The following is an 18,934-nucleotide window of genomic DNA, read 5'->3' on the forward strand; positions in this document are numbered from 1 at the left end:
GCACCTACATCACATAAGGTAGCTACAGAGAAAATTTCAGCTTCCTAGCTCTTACGGTTTGGGCTGTGCGTTGATCACCAATCAGTCAGTCAGTCAGTCAGTCAGTCAGTCAGGACAAACAGTTTTATATATAGAGATGTATATATATACCATATTAAGGTCCGGGTACAATATATTCCCAACTTTATTTCCGACCTATTGTGTCTATAGGAGACATATGACATTGCAGACCGATTTAGAACAGATGTATTAGGAGAAATGTGAAGCTTGTAATTCCAGAATTTGTTCAATAAAAAAATGTTTTCCATTTTGCATATATGCAAAGAGCTTTCTTAAACTAATCAATGCCAAGTTTGATCAAGATACATTAAAGAAAAAATGGATTTCCCTGCTAGAACTTAATTTTCGACCGATAATTCGCATCTTAGCTATATGGATATGGTGGTTCGATCCAGCCGATTTCGACAATATGATCTATCAGAAAATTAAAAGCGAATATATAAGAGAAAAGTTTAACAAATTAAAATACCCTCTAAAAATCTATAAAAAATATTGACTTCCGGGTGCGAAAGGCAGTTCGAAGGCGTGATCCTAAAGTTCGGCTTCAGATCTACATATTTTCTAGACAACAAATGAGAAAAGGTCAAAAATGTAGTAAATTAGTCGTATCTTAGTTTTTGTATAATTATTAAATACAAATTACAAATACAAATAACATATTTTAACTCTGCGAAGCAGCTGCGCGAAAAGATATTAACGTAAGACTTATGATATTGCAAGATATTTGATTAGATTGGAACTCAAATCTTTGCTCTAGATGGATGCACTTCAGCATCAGCGTCGCAGGACACAGCCCAGGGCAGTGAGCAGGCTGAGAGCCAGGACCAGGGCTGAACCAGGGCCGGTTAATGCAGGGGCGCCATTGCAGCCCTCCTCGCTGCAGGTGCAAACGATTTGCTTGTAGCCCTCGTTGTCCGCCGTAAAGCAGGCATTATGCGCCTTCTCCTGTATCCAGCCGCAGCTGCGCTCAATGCGATGCTCATCGTTCACCTCCAGCTTGATGATCGTCTTCCGGCAAAACGCCTGCTCCTCCCCTTTGGGCTCACAATCGAGCAGATATTGCTCATCCCGCTGGGCACGCGGCGTATTCACCACCAAACTGGCGCAATCCTCGTTGTCGTGGGAGTTGCACTGATGACACCGCAAGCCCGAAACTGCATAAACAAATGAGAAAGGTTGTGCGAATTAATACTCAAATTCAGGCATACTCTAATTTAGAGGGGATTCTCTGACCAAAAGATAGCCTAGGCTCAGCCTGCCCTTACAATCATATCAACTGCTTTCCTTATGTATATATAGAGACATGCTCTTAACGAGAATTAATATTCAAATCAATCCTGAGATCAACTAATAGTAATCTACTCTGGTCGGGAGTGCCTGACTGGGAGATACGCTGCCCGTATAATCACTCGAGCTGCCTTCTTTATATATAAGTATACACACAAGCACTAAATAGGAATGGGAATGGATAGAGAATTAGAAGTATTCGAATCAATTTTTAAGCCAAAAACAACCAAGTGTACTCTACTCTAGGCGGGAGTGCCTGACTAAGAGATACCCCGCCCTTACAATCATTCGAACTGCCTTCTTTTCTCTATTAAGCCTCTAATGTGTTCCCTATTAACTTCGCTGTACAATGAGATAGATCAATTATAAATTTTTCAGGGCATATATATGACAATCGAGTGTTTAAATTTTAAAGTCCAAGCCTTAAAATCTAATATTTATTTACCGATAAATGTAATATATTTAAAAGTATATATGATGTATATTAAAAACATAAATGATCTAACTTTTGTAGGTACGTAGATCGACGCGTTCATATAGACAGACGGACAGACAGACGGACATGGCTAGATCTATTTCGATAAGACAGACAGACTGCCCGTAAAGTGGGAGTAGATATCGATAAAAAATGATAAGCTTCTGCATATAATTAACATGTAATATATATAGGTATATGTGATATATATTTAACATTTAAAGTCTGTCGTGATCGTGAGATCATGGCCAGATCCATTTCGATAAGACAGACTGACTGGCCGGTCAAGGCCGGGTAATGCTAGTATTTTTAGTCACAAGTCATTTCTGCTTTAGAAATGCATCTCAAAAGTATTTGATGTTAGGCCAAACCATTTTGACAAGGAAATTGCAGTTCGGTTGGGTTTGTAGCTGCTATTTCGCGCGGGGATTAATTTTAATATCGGTTTTGCAGCCTTGATTAGAATAGAAAAGCAATTTGTCATCGCACATTTCAACGCGCAGATATAGCAGACCTTTTCGAATGGCATTCCGAATGCACCAACCTTTTCACATAGCCAGACATTTTGACAGCAAATTATTTTATTAGCCCCGGCCAGGTAGCCGAGCTACCTGTCTGACTAACTGACTGAGACTCGGCAGTTGGCTAAATAATTGCATGTCAACTGCGAGCACTTCTTGTTCGGGCCCTTATTCTGTTACCAGGTACTTCTGACACGCAACACGGCACAAAAACTTAAGCTACAAGCACTTGAGCTTAGTTAACAACCTTTGGATACCCTTACGAAAAAGAACAACTTTTTCAATTAGTTTTCTTTTGGTATTCAATTTAAGTTTAAAAGTGCGCAAATGCGTTCATAAATTAAAAATATATTGTAAATATTTGTTTGGCTAAAGGAAAAAGGAAACACAATTTTAATTGAATATTCACCTTGAAATCCAGCATTTAAAATATATATTTTGTCTTATTATTTTCTGATTTTATGCCTGTGATATTTGATCTTAGAATTCAAAATGTTTTCATGACCTTTAACCCTTTTGTACCTTTCCCCAGCTCTTTGTGTCTATTAACCCGAATGTCAGGTTAGCTGAAGAGACTTGATTGTCAGACGAATGCCGTTTAACTGGGCGTATGCGCGATTTTTTGTTGCTTCTCAGTTTGTTGGTAACATGAAATCGCTGACGTTTGGCCTATTCACAGTCTGCAGTTTTTTTTTTATTTTCTTGCCATTTGCAATTAATCCAAGCGCAACGCTAGTAAAAACAAGTTGCCATTCGAATATTGTAGAATGCGAAATATGAGATTCAAGATATCAAATCGGACATTTGCATTTTACATGCGCTGCGGCTTGCGGTCAGCTTAAACTTGAACTTGTAGCACAGTGTTCGCCAGCCAACACTTGACAATTGTATGCTAATGAAGCGCGTAACTCTCATATAACACAACCCTATCAATGCCTAGGGTTGTCATACATACATATATGTATATACACAAACCAGTTGTGTATTTGCGCATCTGATTATCACAGCAGAGCTTCAATAATTTAACATCTTTTACTGCCCTGAAATGTCGCGTGGGGGGAAGTTAAATTTAAGTGGTTCTCAGCTTGTGCAAAGAATGCAGAAAGTGACTTCAATTGAGTCTCATTAGGTCTCTACCCAGCTCTAAATATGTTGATGCTAGCAAGTATATTGGCAATTCCAGCTATTACTCTCTCACCCATCTTCCACTTTACCTCGAGTTCTCACGTTTTACAACATTTTGTTGGAAGTTTATCACACATTTCTAAAGAACCAAGAATGGTGGAAAAATGTTTGGCCCCAGGTGTTTAACCAGTCAATAAATTATCCCGAGTATTTTTTACATCAAATTTCCACCAATTTTCCACAATTACGGGTGGAATTTACCCAAATCCCGTCTATGTGTGTACCTGCACTCAAGAAATTCCCTACATTTTACAAAACAGCCATAAAACAAAAGGTTTTTCAATTTCTGGAAAAGTGTACCAATTCTTTTCATACAAAATATAACTACAGTCAAAAATACATTTGCCCGCTCTTAGGCCATGCCTTATACGCCAATCAATCAGTCAGTCATTTAGTCAGTCAATCAGTCAGTCAATCAGTCTGTCAGTCAGATTGTGTCAATACTTTTTTGGCCACGCCTACAAGAGGTCGATTGCATTGCTCTTACGTATATTTACGTATATACCTTACATAGTTTTAGAGATTCTCAAGATCAAGGCCATGCCCACTGCCCAACCTCCCAATCACAGTTTGAGAGTCACTGATTCGAGTTACAGTCACAATTTAAAAGTTACCAAGAAGATAAATGCAAACTATTTCTAGGAACGAAATCTCAACTTACAGTCAAAGTCTCACTTGCCCATGCTGTAAGTGTTTACAGGGTATCTGGTCGTTGGTCAGCTGCATTCAAATCAGTCGCTCGGTAAACTCATCAGCATAACAATCTACCGATAACACCTGCCTTTCCGCCTATTTACCCATCAATCGTGTCGCATTAGGCACGGTGTTAAAAGCCCAATCAGAAAATTCAATTGATATCAATTTATGTTTGGCATTCGTTTTGGAAGCGTTATTTAATTAAAGTGCAAAGCCCAAAATCAATTTTTTTGTACGCTCCCTGACTCTTGTCGAGGGTGCTGTCATTAACATTACGTTCCACATCGGCGCTTCCAAATAAATACAATTGCCCAGCCGAAAACAAGATGTGGACTGATTTCTTTGTTTTGGTAAATCAATTGGCTGATTCTGTGCTTTTTAATTTGATTAATCAATTTAAGAGTGATATGACACTGTTCTACAGCTATACAAACAAAACCGATTTCCTGGCTGACTGATGGATTGAATGATTGATGATCAACCGTTAGATATCCACTTGCAAGTGTGAAAAATTGGTGGAAAATGGTTGCATGGAACTTATCTGTAAACCAATCAGCTTGAAACATGTTCTTTTGTGCGAATTCTTTGTGAATATTCATTGCTGATTTTTTCACTGATTTCGGAAAATCCACCTTTCTAGGTGAAAATGTTAGATTTCTTTCAAATGGCTTTAAATATATTTTTAAATCATTTAATCTCACCCAATAAAAATAAACCTCAGAATAACGAACTCAGATTATAACAATTTCGGAAAATCTAACTCCTAGGCTGAAAAATTTGTCAGGAAACTGTTTATGGAGCTTTTCTGTTTTTCAGCCGACTGAGTATTAATCAAATTTTAGACTTTTCGGACAAACTTCCCGAAAATATAACTTTAAGGCAATGCGAATAAAATTGAAGAGGTCCGGGATCCGGACGCAGACGCGTTATGTCTACTGGCATATGTTTTGTACATTATATATTTTAAAAACGTATATACCGTTACCTGATAAGAGATTCGCAATAAAAGCGATTAACGTGATGTAGGCTAGCGTCTGTGACATTTTATGTATGTGGGTGAAGTCCGGCGGTTTCTTCTCAGATCCACACAGGAATACGTTAAAGCTGACGTCTGGGGTTTGATCTTGACTCAGTTAAGTCAGTTAGTTTATGGTTTGATTACCTAATGTAAAACAAAAAACAAACGGGCAGAGCAGGTGACAAAATTAGTAAGAGTGCCAGAAACGAATATGATCGACTAGAATATACCCTTAACTAAGTTTTCGCAAATACAGGTAGAGATCTACCATGAATAAAATCTAATAAATATTCAATCTGAAGAATCAAAAGCTTTACGCTTAATATAATTAATTTTAAAGAGAATATAATTATAATTAAAAAATAGCATATATAATTATTAAATTATAACCTAACTTAGCTCTTACATAAAACTGTTAATTAAACTTAACTTTTACATAAAACTGTTAGTTTTATATCAAAATAGATTTTACTGCCTTTCACATACAATCGCATAATTTTATCATACCCTCTAAGCCACTTTTAATGAGTGAAACGTATAATTTAATATGCATATTTACTAGTAGTATTTGCTATCTGGTTTTTAGTTCAGCGTCTAAAAGTTTATTAGCACAAATAAGTTTGCATTTAAATTAGCATGGCGTTGTTTACTTAAGAGCACCTTAAAGATAAGTTTTAAAGAATTTTTCAGATATTTTTTCTATGTATTCTCAGAAGCCATGCTAGTTTTTCAGTTAGATTAAGTTTTATAGGCTTTCAACTTTGTATTATAATAATCTTTTATCTGTATTTTGCACTGCTTGAACACGATTTTTTATTTGAAAATTTCTTGCATGCCTTGCACGATCAATCAATTATGTTAATAAATATGATAATGTACATTAAGTTTCCTTGTAACAATTGTAACTTTGAATATTAATAAATTTTTTATAGCTTTTACTTTCAAATACATTTTTTTTTTGCACAACTTGAATTATTTTTTGTTGTTTTCAAGCATTTCTTTCTTTAAGCCCGATATATACAGTTATAAAAGTCTTTATATAGTAGCGCAAACTGTAGACTCACAAAATGCTTGGAATATTATTGAGAACCGATCTTAAGACAAAGCCGAGACACACAACTTGACACGCGCAACGTCGAGATGAATCTGAAAACTTGCGTTGAGTTTTTCAAAACAATTTGATTTGGAAAACGCGAACGAATACGCAGCAGCAGCAGCAGAGAGAGAGAGAGAGAGAGAGAGAAAAGACAGCTGAGATTAAAGCGCGCGTGTGTCTGTGCTTGTGTGAGAGAGAGAGCGTGCGTAAGAGAGCGACATTGAGTGGTCGCCATCAACAGCATCAGCAGGGGGTTGAGGGGCGAGCTGTGAGGCAGTTTTTCGAAAGAAGCTATGGAAAAACTTCCGTCACTTGATCGCTGCTGCGGGGTCGCCTCGGCCAGGGGCAAGGGGGCAGGAGGGGTTGCCCGACCGCTTGCATTGATAACGCGTTCATTTCGATGCCCGCTCGAATTTAGCTCTTACCGAAAAGTCGAAGCTCTTTTTCGAAATGAGAGCCGCTTTCAACCGGTTAAAGAGCAGCTCTGACGTCACAATTAAAGCTAAGAACGAGCATTAGTTAGCCTTATACGAACAGTTCTTCTGACACGTGCGAAACTAGTTATTTTTGTTGATGTATAATAAAATTGTGTATCGAAATATGTAAGGCTTTCCAGAAGTCAGTTGCAAGTCTTTAATATATACACATATATATATTCATGATCAGCATGTACAGTCTGGTCCGGTGTCCGTTTGTCTCTCTGTCTGTTTCTAGCCGGAGTTGTCGCACAGTTTTGAAGCTACTGTACTTTAATTGCAGCAATTACATATGTTGCACTTGGACTGATCGGATCACTATATCATATAGCTGAGAATCAGTTTCTTGTTCTTTTTACAAGATATCTTGATCAAATTAAGCATTTACTAGCTAGCCTATACTGTTGAGCATCAGAATATAATACAGTTTCTTTAGGAACGATCGCTCGACAAAAAAACTCGATCTGGTTCTCTAACATATAGCTCGCTTAGTATTTTGCTTAATATGCTTCTTATATATTGACAAAATTTAAGTAACATCTAAAACTGAGTTCTGTCACTAACCAAACAACATATATGTAGATAGGACATTCAGAATGAGCAGAGTGGACACACAAACATCGCTGACATCTGGTCCGAAATCGGGAGCAAGAGAGTTAGATATACATACATATGATGTCTTTTCATTCGCTTACACCACAGGAAACTGATTTTACTGACTCTCTTCCATACGATTTGTGCGACAGAACGGGATATTGTTTGGTTAGTGCTTCTGCTCTAGACATTTTTTATGTTTTTTACTATATTAACCAAACTCATCAATTTCAAGTTTTACTCTGTTCATTTTACATATACTATATTTCCACGTTATAGTTCACATATTAACAATAAACTATTAAGTTTTGGCATGACAAAAAACATAGTATAAAAATATGTATGTATTGAAAGGTATACTATGTCTACAAGGGAATTAAAGCTTTGCTATCATGAAGATAACTAATCGTTCTTTAAAAGAAACTTAAGAAAACATCCATTTATTATGATGTTATTGACTGTATCTCTTGCTGTTATTATTATTGTTGTTCAGATTGTCGTCTGGCTCGGTTGTGTTGTCTGTGTGTTTTAAACGATTTAGGTTCCGGTGATACGGAGAACGCACAACTAAACAATACGCTTATCAGTGGCTGTTTAGTTAAAACTGGTATACGGCTACCAAAACTCAACCACTTTGGTTTCATCCAGCCGAAGATGGGAGGCCAGACAGCCAAGTATCTGGACTTACAGAGCCAAATGTACATATATACAACGAGTAAAACCGGGCAGCTTATCAAGCGCGGTTCATGGCATTTCGGGTTTTATATTTTGTTTTTGATTTTCAGCATTTTGAACACACGCACACACACACACATATATATGTATATATATGTATATATAGGTAGATATATGTGTGTCATATATCTGACTATAATTCTGCAAATAACAAAATTCGACAATTGCCGAAGGCTAACGGCGGCTTGAGCTGGTTTTAGGCGGTTCTCAACTTGTAACTCAGTGTGCAAAACAAGCGTCAGGTGAGTTATTTTCAGCAAAATTAATTATTATCATAAAAGTACACACAATTAACAAGCGAAGAATTTGTTTACAATTCAAAAGTTTTACTTTTTTCTTCGTCTTTTGTTCGAGTTTGACAAAAAATGTTATTATTATATTAAGGAGCCGAAATTTTGAAACAAAAATGTAATGTAAAGAAATTACATCTGTAAAGTACTTTAATAAGAACCAACTTAAGCTTTAACTATGATTTATATTTAAAGATTTTTCAATTTTACTTTCAGTATTCAAATTCGAAAAATATCTAATTTGGAGTTTTTTTTTTAATAATTGAAATCAAATAAAGTTTCGAAAATAATTATCAAATCCCATCTTTTATTTAAAAAGAAAAATGTATTTATATATATATACCATATGTATACTATTATTAACTTGATTATAGCACAAATTCCAAATAACCCACCTTTTCTGTCTTCGAATTTGAATCGTCGTTGAACTATTAGTCAGTTTTTTAAATAACCTATATTTTCACAAAATTAAAAAAAAACCATTTTCAATTGTTTATATAATATGCGCAGTGTTTTAACAACTCACGAGTATATGTTTGTTTTGGACTGCCTTGAACAATATTTTCTCAAGATCTCCTATTGCAGTTCTATGGTAGAATGCTTGGCGTGTTCATAAAGAACTGAATCCGAATTGGCTCAATGAAATGCTCTAAACAACAATTCTGAATTTGTCAGCATTTAGTAACTCGAACTGCCTCGCGCTCAAACAGCTGATTATACAGATTCCCTTGGTGATTCCACACACATACATACACACACACACTCACGTACATGACCACATACAACGGCTTTTTATAGGGTGCAATATGAGTGTGCGTGTGTGTGAGTGTCTGTTTGTGATCAGCTCCAGTTAACGTGTGCGCACAAGTGTATTTGTGCGCATGTATGTGTATGTTTTTATTGTTTGTTCAAACCGGTTTGGTTTGATTTGATTTAGTGTCTGCGCGAGCCCGCCGCACAGGCGCCGCCCGCCACCCGCCACACACTGACCCCGTACCCTAGAAATTCTGCGTGACGTAATGCTTTGAAGATTAATTGCAAAACATTGCGGCGCTTTGCATTAATAACAAACCACAACAACAACAACAGCAAGTCGACTTAAAGCTTGTGCATATATGAGTTCATTGTGCTGTGCAAAATAATGGGAATTCGTTTAGAACCAGTATTTGCTGTCTTCGATAAGCTTTTAGCTGAGAACACAACACACGCGTACTGCTGCTTGCAAGCGCTACTCAGAAAACTTGCGCGGTCAAACGCGGCGTATGCTTAATGCGTAAAATTTAAAGTACAGTTAACGCTCTGCTCACGACCAAGTTTCTTTATCGAAAATTTTCCTAGATAAGTATGAAAAGTACAATGTTTTTTAAAAATTGGACAGAAATATATCTCCTGGAATTGTAGCTGATTGCTCAAGGGAGCTTTCACTGTATTTTGAATACGCGTACAGACAGAGGGGCCTTCTGGATCAAAAGCTCTTTTTTAAAGGCATTTTGTGTGCGATCATTTCGTATTTCAAATTATTACATATAAATTATTTACTATAAAAGACCCTATTCATAAATTATTTGAATGTACATAATGAAGTTTGGAATATATACTAATCAAGAAGAAATCAAATTCTATAATATGTGACGTCATAATGTATGGTGTTGGTGCGCCGTGTGCGTAACCCTTTGATTTGAGTGCCATGGCCTGCTGACATTCGAATTTTCTATCTACTTGCCCCGGGACTCGTTTCTGCAACAACAATTTAGAACCAAAAGTGTGTTGTTCTTGTTTCTACGCGCTGCCTTGTAGGAACGATAGAGAAACCAGTAACAAACACAGTGGCATTATTTGTCCCTTTTCTTTGCACTGAGTTTCCTATGTCCTCGAAATCTTGCTTCAAAATTTCAGCGATCAAGACAGACGACGAAAAAAATAGGGTTTCATGCGCACTGTTGTTGTTTTGCAGCTGATTCGTTGTTGCTTTCTATGGTAAATGAGCTTTTTGGAGCGTCGAAGCTTTGATACCCTAATTATTAGAAATGGTATATAATGTTTAAAGAAAACAATTATTATTGATTGTACTAATAGTTGCACACTAAATACGAAATTACTTTTTTCTCAGACATTGAATAAAAATTTGTATATAAGAAGGTTAGTGGTATTTGGTGGCAGCACTGATCAATAGTCAAAATATCCTATTAGAGAAAGGGTATTTTGTAGGTCGAAAAATGAAATATGTATGTATTATAAAAATCTGCCTGGCAGCTTGCAAGTTGAAAGCGAGTGGAGAAGAAGAAGACGTGACTTTGGGACTTTGGCATAACAGTGCTTAGAAACCACAACAATGAGTAAGAAGAGTGCAGAACTAAGATCAAAGGCTGTAGCCTCAGACCAAAAAGGGATAGCAAGGACTGGATTTTTGGTGTGCTTTTCTCACTGCCGAGTCGTTTGTTGTGATTATGGTTGTTGTTGGTTCTTTTAGAAAATGTTTTGAAGTTGCCCTTGAACTTTGGGCAATGGCAGAAGTAACTGTCGACAGCCGGGTGTTATGTTTCCTATTTGTGTTTGCAACCTCGGTATCTTGCTTCAAATTTTTTGAAAAAAAAAAGAACTTTTGATCCAAAAGCCTGCTCTGTATATTTAATACTCAATGACTCAATGGCTTAATGCGTAAAATTGAAAGTACAGTTAACGCTCTGCTCACGAACAAGTGTCTTTGGCGAACATTTTCCCAAGAACATTTTACTAAAAACCCCTGTATTTTGGATAAGTATGAATAGTACAATGTTATTTAAAAATTGAACAGAAACATATCTGCTGAAATTGTAGCTGACCGCTCAAGGGAGCTTTCACTGTATGTTTGTTTTGTCGGCATTTCGACTACGCGTACTTTAACCCTAGAGTTGCCAGATCTATTTATAGGCATCATCGCTAAATGAAAGTGGTAATGACATCAATTTAAACGCAGCAGCTTATTGCGACAGAGATAGAAAAAGCTAAGCTGACGAGTGGAAGCGAGATGCCAGCCAAAAGGGCAAGGCACTGCGTGTGAATGTGTGTCTGTGTGCTTGTGTGTGTGCGTGTGTGTTTGGGCTGGGGATTGAAATTGGAATTGGGATTGGGAGAGATCTGCAATTTTGCTCTGATTGAGGCACAAAAGCGACGCATGATCGCAAAAAAAAAATAAGATAGCTCAACTCAATTGGACAGCGACTCGGACGACTTGGTGTGTGATGATAAGTAAAGGAAACTTACGATTAAGCTTAATTAATATGTTGGGCAAATTTGTGCCAACAGTGAACCATACTGGAACTACAGCTAAGGCAGCCTACGGACTGCCTTAACGTCTCACTCAGGGTTAGGACTAGCATAGAACTAGGCGGACTTAATTGCCCACTAATTGCTTCATTTGCATAGAACTCTAAGCTATCGAGCTGATTAAGCTACACACACATGCACAGTGGTCATTGGGAATTAAAATTCTTCTAAAATTACATTAGCCTTGAAGGTGAACAAAATAATCCATTTTTATGTGGCACTATTTAACTTTCCTGGCTGCGCAGCTCAGTCCAGCTGTCTGGCAACGCCTGGACTGCGCCTGGCGAGAGCGCGAGGACTCAACAGACAACACAGTCGCTCACTCGCTCTCTGGGAAGCTCACGCGAAAGCTTGCCGGGCATTAGCCGCTGAATGGGCTGCGTCTGCGACTGTGCACAGTGGGCCAAATTCAGAAATTAATTACTCAAAACTAAGAATTATATGTTAATCTTAGTCAATTTACTTGTTATCTTACTATTGAGAGAATTTCCCGATAAGCAGATGTTTTAGCTGTAAACATAAATAACACAACATAAAATTCCAATTAAGTTCGAAATGTAAAGCATTTGGAGAGCAATACAAATTCAGCTTACCTGCTTAACAGCTGTTATCTTAACAGCCGTATGTAATGCAAACACTTGTGGGTTGTAACATTGCAGCTTATGTAAATCAAAATCCCAATATTTAAAGCACTAATCTTTTTGCTCGCAAAACCTCGCAAATGCCCCACAGTGCCTAGGTTGGGGCTCTGGCTGTAGCTGTGCCTGTGGCTTTCTGAACGCCATCTGCTCATTCGTGCCACATTTCTCGTGCAAGCTGCGTCTTCAGTTCCAGTCGCTTGTTGTCGTTCTGACGGTCTCGTTCTGTGACCGTGCGCCGTTCCGTGCTTGCAAAGAGTGTTGGAAAATTATTAAAAAAAAAAAAAAAAAGAAGAGCCACATTAAAAAATCAGTACACAACAGATAACAACCGCAACGGTGTTCTTTCAATTGTGCTGCATACCAAAAATTCCCCAAAAAAAAAAACATATAACATACATATAATAAAAAAAATCAAGCTAGTCGAAAGCTTAGCGCGTGTTTTAGCTCGTTCGAATCGTAAATTTATACAATTCAATTGAAATAAAATATATTTGATAAAAATGCAGTACATCTATGTGATTAGCGCGCTAATTTTGGCAATTGCCGTGCAGCAAGGTAAAGCCCCTACAAACCCTCTCCCCTCCCACACACACACACACACACAAATTCACACACACACAGCTCGAATTTAATGCTAAAAAAGAAAAAACTGAAAACGGAAATTTGTCCATACGATTTGACGATTACATAATGCGTGTACTATGGCACTGCGAGAGGCGCGAGAGCAGAGTGGAAGTCAGGGGGTTGTCACAGAGTTACAGTTCAAGAGAGTAAATGGGAGATAGAGAGAGCGAGCGAGTGAGAGAGAGAGTGAGCGACGCCTTGGCGCCGCCTTGGAAGCCGGTCGCAATGGCGCCTTTTTGGCCAGAAATCCTTTGAAACAGAGCCAGAACCCAGCTGGCAGAGTGACAATTGCAGTTTCCTTGGACCAGCCCCTAGACCCTTAGGGTGTATGCCCATTCCCAGTGTTCCCATTATGACTGGGCTCCTATTCAACTACAGTGAAAGCTCGCTTGAGCGGAGATAGATATTTGCTTAAGGGACTTTTGGAAGAGACTCGGAAAGATATGCGGACAAATTTCTGTCACAATTCGATTTCAAATTTTATGTAATAATATTTTTCAACTTATTTTTTAACGATAAACAAATGGGAATGTTGATAAAAAGTCTTTCACAAGACTTTTTGCAGCCCTTTTCGTCTTAAGTTCAATTTTAACTAATAGAGTCTATCGCCCAAGGTAGCTGCTCGTTAGTGGAGTCTTCACTGTAGTTGTTAACATGCTTATCCATAGCTCATTATTGCATTTTACGCTTAGCATATATCATAAAAGAGAAATCTAACCAGGCGCATTGCAATATGTATTTTCCTTCCTGAACTTAACTGGGTGAAATGTGTGCGAGCGTGTGTGCGTATGTACGTGTGCTTGAGTGTGCGTGTGAGTGTGTGCGTAAGAGTGTGCGTGTGCGTATGTATGTGAGAGTGTTTGTGTATGGGAACGCAGGACATGCGCACTCATGCTCTCTATAAGCCCTGCCCGTAACTCGGTTAGCAGGCCTGGATCCAATTGCAACTAGACCCCGCAACCCCCCCCCCTCCCACCCCTTTACACCCGACAGACAAAAGCCCCCAAACCATCCTCAAGTCAAACGACGCACTTATATAAAATATTAAATACAAAAAAAAAGATTACAATATTTCCAATTGTAAGCTAGACGTAAGGAACTCAGATATATCGATATGTACATATATAAACGAACTATAGATATAGTATATATATACATGTACTATAGATAGATGTATTTATAGGTTTGTCAATTTACAGCGCAAACAATCAATTTCTCAATATTAATTGGCTTTAATAAACAATGATGAACTATATTATATCGCAGGCAGCGCGTTTCCAATAAAAAACATGGAAATGGAAATGTCTAAATATAAAAAAATGGGAAAAAATCGGGAGATTTATATCTATATCAATAGAAAACTCTTGCTTATATCTTGTATTTTATCCTCTATCTAATCTTTTATTGTTATTTATTGACTGAAATAGTAAGCTAAAGATTAAAAGTTATATCAAATGCAGTACAGTGATTACTCGCTTAATGGAAAGCTTCGGCTTCAGAGGAATTTTAAATTTGCAAAAAAAGTTTCTTATTTCTGAAAACGAAACTATATATATAGTAAATACTCAAATTCCCTAACAGAACAGGATGTGGTTAATTAATTCATTTCTATAGAAACTTCAACAATACTTATTCGAAAACAATTTTAAAGTTTTTCATCTTAAGGACAAGTTTTCTAAATGAGGGTTAGATACCTAATTTAAAATCTTCATTTGATTGCTTTTTATTAGCTTTCCAAAATATTGAATTTTAAGTTAAGGCTTCCTTAATCTAAGATAATTCTTTCTTAATAGGACAATTTTCATCTCGACATGTTTTTCTTAGTGATTTATTTTTTATTTAATTATTTTTTGTATTGAATGGTTTTTATGCATACGGGGTATGTTGCAGTCGTTCATTGTAAATTACAGCTATATTGTTTTCAAATGAATTTGTAAACAAATTAGTTGTAAGAAATTCTTTAAAATCTATCTCAGAGCACAATAGATCCTACGTAACAGCAATCCCCTGAATATATTGTGATGGTAATATTTCCTCTGATATTTCCTCATATATATAGTATACCCTACCAAACTATATTTGGCATGCCGTTATGCAAGATTAATATGTTTGATATACTAAGAAGTAGGAGACATAAAAGGCACTCCTCCGTCTTGGGGGCGGGGGTTGTGTTGGGGTACGTTGTCTTATATTAGGTGCATTGTTCGCCAGACCAAAAGACTTAAAAAAAAAAAAAGGAGGAGAGTGGAAAACAATGCTGTCCGGCACTTATGCAACCCATTTGGGGGTTGTGAAGAATATTGAGAGACAGCAACAAAACATGTACGAGTTATTGAAGTCCATTAGCACAAGCTGATGAAGACGGAGACGGAGACGGAGATTGGTTCTAATTAGCGACTGGCTCTCAAGAGCCTAACGAGCAGGCACTAATGGAGGCGCATCTCTCGACTTGGGGGCATTGGGGCTATGCAATGTGCCATTTTTGGCACAGTGTGAGGCAAAAGCGCACCGCAGTTGCATAATAAAACGGATTCTTAATATTGTATTTGAAATAATGCGAAAGTCGACCTTAAATTCAATTTAGCTAAGTCAACGTCTCAATCTAAATTCCAGCTCAATGCAGCGTCTAATATTTGTTTACCCATTTTTTTTCGCTCTCTCTCTCTCTCTTTTTTTTTTGTTAAAAAATTAAGGTTAAGCGCTTGTGAGCTTGAGTATTTATTTGTGTATGGAAAAGTTTTCTGATTAACTAAATGCCTCTGCTTTACGGTCAATTAAGAGAAAGATTGCGGCGACAGGATTATCTCTGGGTTCAAGGCTAGGTACGTTCGCGAGTTGAACCAGCGATTCGAACCAGCGATTTGCCTCTAGGCAATTTGTATACCTCATTTTTCCTGATCAAATTAGCATTTAAATTTGCAGTTAATTATAATATCAAATTTGGCAATTTTTTTAGGGAGCTTCATTAATATCACACTCTCTGTCTGTTCTATTGAGAGCTGGGTAGATGGCATAGAAAATCTCGTAAATGGAAAGCTAGCTATTCGTGCTGCATTTAGTTAATATTTTCAGCATATAAATGCTTGATAAGTTACTTTGTTCAAATATTTTTATTTAAAAGGAATATAATAATAATATGAAATTAGAACTGGCAACCTTTCGCATATTAGTTGGACGCTCAGGCACTTAAGTCTCTAAAAATCACGTTGCTAGCACAAATTTATTTCTGTGTTCTAGTTAAATGCTTGTCATACGAAGATTTACCCCCATTTTCCCCGACTTGCAGTTCTAAAGCCAGATTTGGTGCTCGCTTCTGACCCAAAAAAAGAATCTATACAAATTTTAGCTACCTATTCCCTGACCTTCAATCAATCATTAACTTATTATTCGGTACGATCAAGCTCTATCATATATTTAAGAAGAAGATAATGTTTCGGTTTTAGTTTGAGTAAAGTTCTTGGTCTGGGCAAAGTTTCATCCTATGTAACAAAAGGAAACAAGTAAGAGGCTCTGGTCGGGAGTTCCCGACTAGCGGATACCCTGAACTCACTTCTGACCACAGCACATTCAACTAGCGCTAAGAGCTCGTTTGCTTAAGCAGTAATTAAAATTAAGTTTACAAATTGGCTTTTAAACGCAAGATACTTAATCTATATATACTTTTCTTGAATCTAAATGTGGAGATCTTTAAACCTAAGAGATTTGCTCAAAAAACAGGATTCCGATATCGATTGTTATCGATTGCTTAGAAACGAAGCAAGTTATCGATTATCGGACCATTATTATTGGAAACAAACTCGTAGTAGGACCTACGTTCAAAATTCCAAGACTCTAGCTCTTAAAGACTTTGAATTCGGAGCGTTCATACATACGAACGGACGGGGCGGACGGAGGGACTGACGGATGGAGGGACGGGTGGACGGACGGACGGAGGGACTGACAGACGGGTGAACGGATGAACATGGCTAGATTGACCCGGCTATTGATGCTGATCAAGAATATATACACTTTATAGGGTCGGAAATGCTTCCTTCCGCCTGTCACATACATTTGCACAAAAAATACCCTATTTTTTTACCCATTTCAATAAGATCAAAGTATAAATAGTTCAGACTTCGGAACGCAGCTAATTAAATGGTGTATACTTATTTTTCGTTTGCAGGCGCTGCCATCAAGTGTTTTGTGTGCAACAGCCATAAGGATGCCAACTGTGCGCTGGACATACCGCCAGATAATCTGCTGAAGGACTGCCAGGAGGATTACTCGACGCGCGGCAAGGGCATACCCACCTATTGCCGCAAGATCACACAGATCATTGAGTTCTCCGTGAACAGCCGTAAGTTCCTCCTCCTCCTCCTGCAACTTTAACATATTTATATATAAATTTATTTGTTTGTTTATTGCAGTGCCGCCAGATAGCCGTGTGATACGCACCTGCGGCTTCCAGAATCAAACATCGACCAATTATTGCTATCAGCGCGCCGGCTTTGGCGGCCGCCAGGTGGTCTGCTCCTGTGATACGGACAACTGCAATGGCGCCGCAGCGCTGAGCGGCGTCTCCGGCCTGGTCCTGCTGGCCACCGTGGGAATCCTTGTGGGCGCCTGCAACTGGTTGCAGCGTTAGGTGCCAATCGGTTCGGATTGGGCGACGCTTCAGTTTGTGTTTCTTTTCGTTTTCCCAACATGTCGTACTTTGTTTTTCCCATGATAATCCCTAAGTTCTGCGCCATTTCCCCAGCCGTCTCAGCAATTTTCAGCCCCTCAGCTGCTGCAATCTCGGGTAAGCATCCCAGCCGGAAAACCTTCTCCGAGTCCCAGCTAAACGAAATTCTCTTGCAGCTCAGTTCCAGCCAATATTTTTTTTCTCTATATCTCAATGTCCTACGGCAAAAGCTTTATAATAAAAAAAAAATATTTGAAAACTCTTTGATTGTATATAAAAAGAAAAGAAAATATAAAATAATAACCATAAAAATTGGCCAATAAAAGCATATTTCAAATAACAAGAATTCTGAAACTAAAGTATTAAAAATAAATAAAAATTTTTAAAAAACCTACCGCAGTTAATGAAAATAAGTATTCAAAGTCCCACTATAAAAACGATTGATTAAATAAATTATAAAATTGTTGTAACTAAGGCTATAAATATAAATATATAAAGCAAACAAATTTTAAACAAATTAAAGAAAACCGTAGTCAATACATATAAAATAAATGTTAACACTTTTGTCTGAGTTGCCCTTTTTTTATTTTCATAAGAACATTTTCTAAAAAAGAAAAACTAACAACAAAAAAAACAAAGACAACTAAATCAATTGCATAAATTAAACGAATTATTAGTCCAATTGAAATGAAATGAAACAAATTGCCGCGCCCCAAATCAAATCCTTTAGGCTAAGCTAAACCCGCTTCAAGGACAAAACGCCTCATGCACTCAAAGAAAAAAAAACAAAAAAGAAAGAAACACACTCGCTGTAAAATCTCTAAACAACTGCCAAACCAAACAGAAAAACAACCAAAAACTTTGCGGTCGGGTGTAACCGACTAACAGATACTCGTTCACAGCTTCAAAAATAGCTTCAAGCCAAATATAGCCATTTTTCCTCAATTCGCCACGCCCCTAGCGGGCGTATGCAAAACTATTTTCGTACCATAAACATTTTCTTTGTTTGAGGGGGCAGCAGTGGGCGTGGCTAACAATTTTGGAGGCCCTTTTTAGTGGAGCTTATTACGCTTCATCCAAAATTATTTCATTCAAACTTCTAAAACTGTAACAGCTAGCCCGCCTCCAAGTAGGCGTGGCCCCAGAATTTTAACACTTTGTCTGACGCGGATATTCACGAGTATATCTACCAAGTTTCAAATCTCTACACAAAATCAATATACTCACTTTTACATTGTGAACGAGTACACAAAAAGTCTTTGAGGCA

The 18,934-nt window shown here is 37.6% G+C and overlaps 2 protein-coding genes across 5 annotated transcripts; one reads left to right on the forward strand and one right to left on the reverse strand.

Moving 5' to 3' along the window:
* Positions 1–652: 652 nt before the first annotated feature.
* Positions 653–9,049, reverse strand: LOC135427950 (uncharacterized). Of its 2 annotated transcripts, XM_064681723.1 has the most exons (4): positions 8,960–9,049; positions 8,829–8,885; positions 5,210–5,386; positions 653–1,214 (listed from the first exon to the last, which is right to left on the reverse strand). In XM_064681723.1, the coding sequence occupies exons 3-4, from the start codon at positions 5,265–5,267 to the stop codon at positions 835–837; spliced, it is 438 nt and encodes a 145-aa protein (XP_064537793.1). In that variant the 5' UTR covers positions 5,268–5,386; positions 8,829–8,885; positions 8,960–9,049; the 3' UTR covers positions 653–834. The 2 variants fall into 2 exon arrangements, with proteins under 2 accessions (XP_064537793.1, XP_064537785.1); XM_064681715.1 differs by lacking the exons at positions 8,829–8,885; positions 8,960–9,049 and adding an exon at positions 6,307–6,417.
* Positions 9,050–12,552: 3,503 nt separating this feature from the next.
* Positions 12,553–18,468, forward strand: LOC135427977 (uncharacterized). Of its 3 annotated transcripts, none has more exons than XR_010436183.1 (4): positions 12,553–12,935; positions 17,167–17,340; positions 17,411–17,784; positions 17,844–18,468. XR_010436183.1 is itself a non-coding variant. In XM_064681764.1 (3 exons), the coding sequence occupies exons 1-3, from the start codon at positions 12,881–12,883 to the stop codon at positions 17,626–17,628; spliced, it is 447 nt and encodes a 148-aa protein (XP_064537834.1). In that variant the 5' UTR covers positions 12,553–12,880; the 3' UTR covers positions 17,629–17,794. The 3 variants fall into 3 exon arrangements, 1 of the variants encoding a protein (XP_064537834.1); XR_010436184.1 differs by having other exon boundaries at positions 17,849–18,468; XM_064681764.1 differs by lacking the exon at positions 17,844–18,468 and having other exon boundaries at positions 17,411–17,794.
* The last annotated feature ends 466 nt before the right edge of the window (positions 18,469–18,934 follow it).

The sequence above is a fragment of the Drosophila montana genome, unplaced genomic scaffold (genome assembly GCF_035044405.1).
Source record: "Drosophila montana isolate Dmon_TW-CO22-7 unplaced genomic scaffold, ASM3504440v1 contig_1407_1, whole genome shotgun sequence".
In the NCBI taxonomy this organism is placed as follows: domain Eukaryota; kingdom Metazoa; phylum Arthropoda; class Insecta; order Diptera; family Drosophilidae; genus Drosophila; species Drosophila montana.

What these genes read in the sequence shown, in the direction of transcription:
- LOC135427950 (XM_064681723.1), bottom strand. Translation starts at nt 5,267, where the DNA reads ATGTCACAGACGCTAGCCTACATCACGTTAATCGCTTTTATTGCGAAT. An exon ending in TATTGCGAATCTCTTATCAG is followed by an intron (nt 1,215 to 5,209) that starts GTAACGGTATAT and finishes TTGTTTATGCAG; the next exon opens with TTTCGGGCTTGCGGTGTCAT.
- LOC135427977 (XM_064681764.1), top strand. Translation starts at nt 12,881, where the DNA reads ATGCAGTACATCTATGTGATTAGCGCGCTAATTTTGGCAATTGCCGTG. An exon ending in GGCAATTGCCGTGCAGCAAG is followed by an intron (nt 12,936 to 17,166) that starts GTAAAGCCCCTA and finishes TTTCGTTTGCAG; the next exon opens with GCGCTGCCATCAAGTGTTTT. An exon ending in TGAGTTCTCCGTGAACAGCC is followed by an intron (nt 17,341 to 17,410) that starts GTAAGTTCCTCC and finishes TGTTTATTGCAG; the next exon opens with TGCCGCCAGATAGCCGTGTG.